Source organism: Eulemur rufifrons, chromosome 3, assembly GCF_041146395.1.
Source record: "Eulemur rufifrons isolate Redbay chromosome 3, OSU_ERuf_1, whole genome shotgun sequence".
NCBI classification, from domain to species: Eukaryota; Metazoa; Chordata; class Mammalia; order Primates; family Lemuridae; genus Eulemur; species Eulemur rufifrons.
Window position 1 is genome coordinate 5,720,841 of NC_090985.1, and position 9,236 is coordinate 5,730,076.

A 9,236-nucleotide genomic window follows, 5' to 3' on the forward strand; every position below is an offset into this window, starting at 1 on the left:
TGCACGCCACCGCTTGAGTCCAGGAGTTTGAGGCTGCAGTGAGTTATGATCGCTCCACTGCACTCTGGCCCGGGCAACAGAGCGAGACGCTACCTCAAAAAAGAAAAAGAAAAAAAAGGGGGGGGGGTTAAAAAAAGCCAAAAAAAGAGTACTATGAGAGTACATCCGTATGTGCCATTTATATAAGGTTCTAGACCAGGAAAAACTAACCTATAGCGAAAACCTTTTTTAGAAAAGTGAACGCCTTTGGGGCTGGGGATTGGCTGGGAAGACAAATGAGGAAACTTTCAGAGGTTATGGTAATGATCTGTGTCTACTCTGTTTAAAAACAAAACAAAACAAAAAAACTTGGCGGGCGCGGTGGCTCACACCTGTAATCCTAGCACTCTGGGAGGCTGAGGCGGGAGGATTGCTTGAGCTCAGGAGTGTTCGAAACCAGCCTGAGCAAAGAGCTAGACCCCGTCTCTACTAAAAGTGGGAAAATTAGGCAGGCGTAGTGACCCGCGCGTGTAGTCCCAGCTACTTGGGAGGCTGAGGCAAGAGGATCGCTTGAGCCCAGCAGTTTGAGGTTGCTGTGAGCTAGGCTGACACCACAGCACTCTAGCCTGGAAGACAGAGTGAGACTCTGTCTCAAACAAACAAACAAAAAAACTTGAGAGACATAATGGATAGATCAGGCTAACCCTACCTAAACTCTAATCAATTATACCATCATATCATTTCCTGGTGAGATGCATAGGAAGTACAGAGCATTACTTATTGCCAAAAATTGAGATAATAGGAATATGTTAAGATATCACAGGGATGAAATCAACCATATCCAAAATGCAGGAGACTATATGGGACAAATGACCTATCTTCAAAAAATAAATGGCAAGGGTGAAAATGTGGGAGGGGAAATCACTTTAGCATAAAAGAGACATGGGACACATCAACAAAATGCAACATTGCAGTGTATGGACCTTGTTTGGATAATAATTCAGAGAAATTAACTGTAAAAGTCATTTATGAAACAAAGACCACTATTAGGGTGACAATATCAGCTGATATTAAGGAATTACTAAAACTTCAGCTGGACATGATGGCTTACACCTGTAATCCCAGATACTTGGGAGGCTGAGGCCTGAGGATCATTTGAGGCCAGGAGTTTGAAACCAGCCTGGGCAACATAGTTAGACTTCACTCAAAAAAAAAAAAAAAAAAAAAAAAGCCGGGTGATGGGTGCACAGAGGTTCATTGCATTATCATATTCTTTCTACTTTTGTACATTGGAAAAGTTCTATAATATAGGTTAAGCAAAAGACAAAAATACTTCCTGTGCTTCTAGAGCTCATCTAGTATTTTATAGTATTTTATGCTGAGCCTTTCCTCCCACCCCCGCCCCCTTAGATCTAATCTTGGCTGCAATGCGAGATGAAGGATGCTCTGAGATGAATTTCACTTCCACTGCCCCTTAAAGCAGATGAATAAAGCATATATGCTCTGGGGCACAGAGACATAAGTCTCTTCTGTTGTACAGTTTGCCAGCATTTTGAGCTTGGCCCCAAGGTTGCTGTGAAGTGCCCACAATACTTGTAGCTGCTTTCTGTCCAGCTCAGGCAGAGCCTTATCACGTGTTGCATCCTCCACCAGATACTGCACCTGTGCTCCAAAGTGCAGTTCCACCTCATCTAGTGTAGTGTTGATGTTCTTCATTGTGACATGGAACAGGACTGCGTGGGAACAGAAGCCTATGGAGTCCTGTGACTCCAGCCCTGTGGAACAGAGCTGGAATCATCTCCCATCCCACATTCCAGCCTTCCAGCCTGAGCTGTTTCCTGCAACACTGCCATACCAGTGAGTTAAGGTCCGTGACACACTTGACAGGATAGAGCAGAAACAGGTCAGCCTGGAGGAAGCCTAGGTGCCTTGCTGAGGTTTGGGTGAGTAGGTAGGCTGCCATCACAGACTGGCTGACTATTGTGAGTTCCTCAATCATTTTTTCATTCATTCAACCAATACTGTGATCTACATATTAGGAGCTGGGACTACAGCAATGAACACACAGGTCTCCTACCCTCCTACATTCTAAAGGGGGTGGGATGGCCAGGTGGTAGCTCATGCCTGCAATCCTATCACTTTGAGAGGCTGAGGTGGGAGGATTGCTTGAGGCCAGGAGTTTGAGACCAGCCTGAGCAAGAGTGAGACTGTCTCTACAAAAAATAGAAAAATTAGCTGGTGGTGAGCACCTGTAGTCCCAGCTACTTGGGAGGCTGAGGCAGGCAGATGGCTTCAGCGGCGGTTGCTGCAGTTAGTTATGATGATACCACTGCACTCTAGCCTGGGTGACAATGAGACCTTGTCTCACAAAAAAGAAAAAGCAGGGGGGATGGGGTTGGTGATGACAAACAATACATATTTTAGACACTAGGGAAAATTAAACAGGGTGTGGTGATAATATGATGAGAACCACTTTACACTGGGTGATTAGGGAAGGCCTAAGAAAGTGACATCTGACTTGAGACCTGAATGACAAAGAGCCAGCCATGTGAAAATCTGGGGGCAAAGAACCAGTAAGGGGCCTTAGGCTGGCAGGATGCAAGAGTGGAAAAAGCTGTAGTTTGGTATTTGCAAGAATGGAAAAAAGGTTTAAGCTTAGTGAGCAACAGAATGGTATAGGATAAGGTATATGGAAAACATCCAAGTTTGAAAGAACAGCTTCTAGGTTTCCATAGCCCTTTGGGGAAAGGGCATGGTCAGATATGCAGGAGTTAATGATATTGTAATTGCTGTTAATGACATTTAAAATAGCAACAAGATTCCATGAACAGAGTGGCAGTGACAGAATTAGAATGTCAGAGATTCCATTAATTTTAACATCCTACATGTATCTAAATTCCGAGTATCCAACTTTTGCTGGTAAATTGTTAAAGTGAAACATGGGTGAAAACTGTCAGCAGACTCAACATCGTTTGCCATGCCTCATTCTATTTGTAACCAGAATTTCTGGTTATAATAAAGTATTTCTAAAAGAATTAGTAAATTAATAGAAATTATGCCAGACTGTACCATACTGCTGGAATTCTAGAAGCCCTAGATTAATGGTGAGATCTGGGTTTAAGTTCCAGTGCTGCCACCTATTAGCAGCCATCTTAGACTCTGAGATCTGGGTTTAGGTTCCAGTGCTGCCACCAATTAGCAGCCATCTTAGAGTCTGAGATCTGGGTTTAGGTTCCAGTGCTGCCACCTATTAGCAGCCATCTTAGGGTCCGTCAACATATTTTTAAAGGGGCGTATACATCTGCTCTTGCCTACCTCTTGGCACTTTTGTAGAAATCTGGTGTAAACCGTAAAATCAGATATAATTTAAGCTTTAGAATGTGGCTGGAGTTTTTGTCGAGGGCCTTAAAGCCTTTGCCTGCTTTGCATTTTCTGTCATCCCCACCACTCCCCAATCTCTTTCAGAACCCCAGCAACTAAAAAGATGTTCAGTTTTTGGTTGTAAAAACTGAGCAGGATGCTCAGGACAGAGCCCTTTGTTGGGGATTACTCTAAATTCCATCTCTCTCCCACTGTTTAATGACAAGGGATCCTTCCCTTTTGCCTTTTCCCTTCCCTTGCTCTCCAAGGTTCACAGGTAAACCCTCCCACCCCAGAGAACACCAAGCAACACAGACTGCTACGTTTTACTTTATTTTGCAATAAGGAAAACCAATTGACTAAGCAGTTCCAAAACTGTTAGTATTCATTGATCAAGAAGGAAATGAGGTCAGAAGGCAAAGTTTTCATTTCCTCCCAAATATATATTGCAAGTATTACAGAAACTCTTAACAACACATGCAACATGGGTTGGTTTTCAAGGTACAGAGAGCCCAAACAAGAAAGATGAGTACTAAAGATCTACCAGGGTCAGACTGGGAGCAGTGCTCCAGAAGTATGAATCTATCCAAGCAGCTCTTTCCTCCCACATTCCAGGCTCATCACTTCCTCTCATTCCAAGGTGGCTAATTCATGCACAGAAATCCAGGCAGCTACAAATGTACTTGTCAAGTTGTGTTTCAGTAGGCATCTCCACAAGCCAAGCCACAGCTCAAATTCTGTACAGGAAGTTCCCATTGCTGTCAAAAAACTCCCGCCCCCTCTGTACTACTTTGTTGCTGAAGTTCTGGTCACCTGGTTCCCCTGCCTTCAACTTCTCCAGCTTCTCATCACTTGGCAATCCATCACTGTCAGTTCCTCTGGCGCCCTCACAATCACTGGTAGAGCACTTCTGCAGCTCTCTCCGATGACCTAGAGTTGCAGTGACAGGCACAAAGCTCTCCTTCTCCAGGCTCTGGATTCCTTTATTCCTTCCCTTCTGTCTCCGTGGTGTATTTGTACCGTGAGCATTTGACTCTATCACTTTCAAAGCCATGCTGTGACTCTGGCCTCTGGATGAAGCTTCATCCCCTGGCATTAGCAAACGGCCTGATTCAGAGTGTCCTGCAGAGAATGGCTTCAGGGTATCTCCAGAGCCCTGGATCTGCTGCAGCGAGTGGGCAAGGCCAGCTTTCTTAAGGACTTTTTGATCTTGCTTCAGTTTCTGCTCCAATGTCGGTACAAACTTGCTTTTTAAAACCCTTCGGATCACATCAGTGCTGACATCAAAGCCTTCAGCCAATCTGGGAACTGACCAGGACTCTGTAAATTCCTTATGTAAATACCTATGGGAAAAAACATGTTTTGAGTTGTGAAGAAGTCTCCTATCAGAACATCTAACTGATAATACTAATGATAAATAAGTAAAAAGAGAGCTAGAAGAAACAGTAAGCATAGTCTCTATCTCGTGCCAGCTAAATGGCTATTTTCCATTCCTGTGCATCAAGAGCAACACCTGACTACTCTCAGTGAGGTCATTTCATTTCATATCAAGTGAACTCCTCTCGCTGTCATCTAATACCCATGTTATATCCTTGGAATGCAGGACTGATCTTCCCTTCAAAGAGCATAGTTCGGTGGTAGAGACAGACATATGATATTAACACACAAAAGACACTATGTTAAGTGTTATAGCCTGGTTGCAGGGAGAGCAACCAGGACGGAGACCCAGGGACAGGCAATCACAACACAGCTAGGCCCAGAAATTGCTTCAGAAAGTCTAAGCTAGAGTTGTTTTGAAAGGATGAAAAGGAGTAATAAGCTGGCAGAGGGAGGAGAGAAGGAAAAATCAAAGGTATTGATGGCAGAGTGAGCAGCATGTGAAATGCAAAGAAGCACATCACTTTTGCTGGGAAAGCTCAACTGACAGCAAGGGTGAGAGAAAGATCACGTCATGCTTAGGAGTCTGGAGTTTATCCCAAAGCCAACACTGTGAGTCAAGGAAAGATTTTAAGCAGTGGAATGCCATGAGTAAATTTTCATTTTGAAGCTCAACCTAGTGGTATTAATAGTTTTCCAATGGCAAAGCTGTAGGCAGAAAGATTGGGCAAGAGGCTGTTACAGTAATCCAGGCAGTCTGAACTGAGACAGTGGCAATAGAGCATAGGAGGGAAGAGAGTTGGGAATATTTTAGGAAGGTCAAATGGTAGAACTTGGTACCAAGGGATTAAAAATTGATGGAGGTTGTACCCCCACATAAAAATAAAAATAAAAAAAAAAAAGAAAAGAAATTAAAAAAAAATCAAAAAACAACAGATACTGGCATGGATGCAGTGAAAAAGGAATGCTTATCCACTGTTGGTTTGACTGTAAATTAGTACAACCTGTATGGAAAACCATATGGAGATTCCTCAAAGAACTAACAGTAGACCTACCATTTGATCCAGCAATCTCACTGCTGGGTATCTACACAAAGCAAAAGAAGTCATTTTATTAAAAAGACACCTCTACCTGAATGATTACTGCAGCACAATTCACAATTGCAAAGATGTGGAATCAACCTAAGTGCCCATCAATTCACGAGTGGATTGAGAAAATGTGGTATACCTATACCATGGAGCACTACACCTATACCATGGAGTACTACTCAACCATAAAAAAGAATGAAATAATATCATTTGCAGCAACTTGAATGGAAATGGAGAACATTATCCTAAGTGAAATATCTCAGGAATGGAAAAACAAACACCACATGTTTTCACTAATATGTGGGAGCTAAACAATGGGTGCACATGGTCGTAAAGTAGTGTGTAATGGACACTGGAAACTAAGAAGTAGGAAGGGTGGGAGGGGGGTGAGGGGTAAAAACGTATTTATTGGGTACAATGTACACTATTCTGGTGATGGGCACACTAAAAGCCCTGACTTCTGCATTATGCAATTCATCCATGTCACAAAAACACTTGTAACCCCTAATACTTTGAAATAAAAATTATAAAAAGAAAAAAAAATTGATAGACGAAGTATCAAGGCCAAGATTCAGGATTTTAGCTTGGGTGATTGGTGGATTACAGGAAAAATAAGAACAAAATTAAACTGTCAGGGAATAATGATGAATTCTATTTTGTACACGTTGAGTTTGAGGAAAGAATGATATCCAGAACAGAGATGTTATCTGGTACACAACTGAATATATGGCTCTATGGTTCAGAAGAAAAACGTGCACTGGAGATGGTAGATTTGGAAGTCATAAGCCAACAGCAAGGGTGACTGAACTCATGAGTGGCTAGACTTACGCAGCCAAATATGCAGAGTGAACTAAAATGACTAATGACACAACTCTAACAAATAGCAATATTTAAGATATAGGAGATAAGAGTAGCCCAAGGAAACTGAGAAGAGGAGCCATAGAAAGAGGGGGAAAAAAAAAGGGAAGGGAATCGTACCCTGGAGTCAAGGGAGAAGAGAATTTTAAGAAATTCTCTTAAATTACAGAAATGTTAAGGAGGCTAAAAACTGGAAAGTGTCAGTTGAACCCAGCACTGAGGAAGTCACTGATGGATTTAAGGAGAGCAGTTTAATTGTAGTGGCTAAAAAAACAACCAAACCAAAAAAATCTACAAGGGTAAGCAGTCTGGGAACCAGCTGGGAACAAAAGGATGAGAGATAGCTTTAGGTTGACAGAGGTGCCTGAGTAAGTATGTAGGGATATGACCTAAGGCACACAGAGATGTGTGCCTGAAATGTGAGTAAAGTCTAGGAATGGAAGGTAAAGAGAAAGACCAGGAAGCTGAAAGAGTTCTTACTTAGTGGCCTGTTTTTTCTTTGAAGAGTATTTTTTAAAAAAAAAAAAAAAAAAAAAAAAAGAGTCAGAGTCTCACTCTGTCACCCAGGCTGTACTGCAGTGGCATGATCATAGCTCACTGCAGCCTCAAACTCCTGGGCTCAAGGGATCCTCCTGCCTCAGCCTCTCAAGTTTTTGAGATTACATGCATAAAAGGATATTTACTGACCACAAAAAGGGGAGATGATAGGTAGGAAGCTGGAAGGTTTGAAAAAACTGTTGTTCAAGACAGTACAGACAGCTGACTGGGGACTCAAGAGAGAGGTGCAGCTACAGGCTTTACATACAGGCTCACAAAATCTTGACCAGCTCTACAGAATCCCCTTTATTCTATTCTAAGTCTCAATTCCAGAGTCATTCTGATGGAAATGAAAAATGGTACATAACCTATGTATAACTACTTAACAATATTTATCAGAATGCAACTATATTTGTCTTTTGAGCCAGCAAACCTATTTCTAGGAATGTATGTAACAATTACTCCTGGACAATGTGGAATGATGTGTATAAAAAGTATTCATTGGAGCACTATTTGTGAGGAAAAGAATGCAAACAATCCAAGTGCCCACCATAAAAGGTGAAATAACCTATGGTTTACTATGCATCTACAAAAAAAAAGATTTGAATAGTTCTCTCTTCTGAAATGGAAAGATCTATAGGATATACCACGTGAAAAAAGAAAAATGTAGAACAATATTTATAGTATGCCACTGTTTGTAATTCAGGAGGTGAAATTTAAAAATCTGTATTCATATTTGCTTGTATTTGCATAAGGAAACCTGGAAAAAGACAGAAAAACTATTGAAAAATAGCACTCACAGTAGACTGGGTGAGACAAATAATTCTCAATGTGTATACCACGTTATACTGTTAGAATTCTGAGCCATATGTAATACATTACCCACTCAAAACACTTAAAATATATAAAATTTAAGATTTTCTAAGTTATAGATCCTCTCTTCAGAAAAAGTGCACATAACCATGAAAGCACCATCCCTAGACCTTAGGTTGAGAACATCAAGATCTACCATTTAGGGGTTAAATGCTGTGATGGCTGCAATTTACTATTTAAAATTTTCAGAAAAAAAGAACTGCGTCACAACGTTAAAAACTATTAAATCTAGATGATTGATTTATGCAAATTCGTTATATTACTCTCATTTTCTGTTGGAAAATTCCAATGGTTAAAAAGCGAATATATAAAAGCAACACCAAAAAGGCCAAACCTGTGTTCTAGGCTCCCATATCCTTCACTTCTCAGCACGGTAGGTGCAATCAAATGACCCTGTGTCTTACCGGATCTGCTCCATAGCTTCCCACGTCAGGGTTCTGGGCGGGGCACCTGGAGCCTCCATTTGTCTCCGAATTTTCTGGAATCGCATTGCTTTTTTCTGTCGTTTCAGGGTGCTGGAGGAGAGAACCAATGGCAGAAGCCATGCGTAGAAGCAAGATGGGTTCTGAAGAGCCTCAGGTTAAATCACAAAACGCCCAGCCCTCTTCTCTTTGTTCGAAAGGGCAACCGGGCCAGCTCTGCAGGCTTAGAGCTGCTCTGTACACCACCCCAGAAATCTAACAGCTAGAACAGTAACTGCCCGTAAGCACGCCGAATTCTCTTAACTGGTGATGAAATACGTCACTGGTGAAAGGACTCGTGGTCCCAAGGGAGCCGAACATCTGCTCCCGCGCCCCTGACAACGGGTAACAAGAAACTAGGGTCGCTGCGCGTGCAGCGGCAGGGCACCCGGCGCCAAGGGGGCGCGGCCTGGAGCGCCGGGGCGCGAGGCCCTGCTTCAGGCTGAGGGACCCGGGAGGAACCGGTACCTCTCCACCTCCTGCAGCTCCCGCTCCTCCGGCTCCCAGTCGGAATCCGGGTCCGGCTCGCGGCCGATAGGGCCCGGGCCCGCCACCCCCCGGGTCGCGAACCCACAGCGCGCGACTGCAGCGCGGACACGCCAGCTCAGCAGGAGACTCAGGGAAACCGCCATGCCGACGCAAACAAGTCTGAGGCAGCTGGCCACGCCGCAGTACCGGAAGTAGAAGGGCGGAACCGGAAGTT

General features: G+C 43.1%; 1 protein-coding gene across 1 annotated transcript; it reads right to left on the reverse strand.

Annotated features, from left to right (window-relative positions):
* Positions 1 to 3,653: 3,653 nt before the first annotated feature.
* On the reverse strand, positions 3,654 to 9,199 carry NGRN (neugrin, neurite outgrowth associated). Its single transcript, XM_069465710.1, has 3 exons — positions 9,002 to 9,199; positions 8,477 to 8,587; positions 3,654 to 4,682 (listed from the first exon to the last, which is right to left on the reverse strand). The coding sequence occupies exons 1-3, from the start codon at positions 9,163 to 9,165 to the stop codon at positions 4,070 to 4,072; spliced, it is 888 nt and encodes a 295-aa protein (XP_069321811.1). The 5' UTR covers positions 9,166 to 9,199; the 3' UTR covers positions 3,654 to 4,069.
* Positions 9,200 to 9,236: the final 37 nt, after the last annotated feature.

What these genes read in the sequence shown, in the direction of transcription:
- NGRN (XM_069465710.1), bottom strand. Translation starts at nt 9,165, where the DNA reads ATGGCGGTTTCCCTGAGTCTCCTGCTGAGCTGGCGTGTCCGCGCTGCA. An exon ending in GAGCTGCAGGAGGTGGAGAG is followed by an intron (nt 8,588 to 9,001) that starts GTACCGGTTCCT and finishes TCTCTCCTCCAG; the next exon opens with CACCCTGAAACGACAGAAAA. An exon ending in GAAGCTATGGAGCAGATCCG is followed by an intron (nt 4,683 to 8,476) that starts GTAAGACACAGG and finishes TTTTTCCCATAG; the next exon opens with GTATTTACATAAGGAATTTA.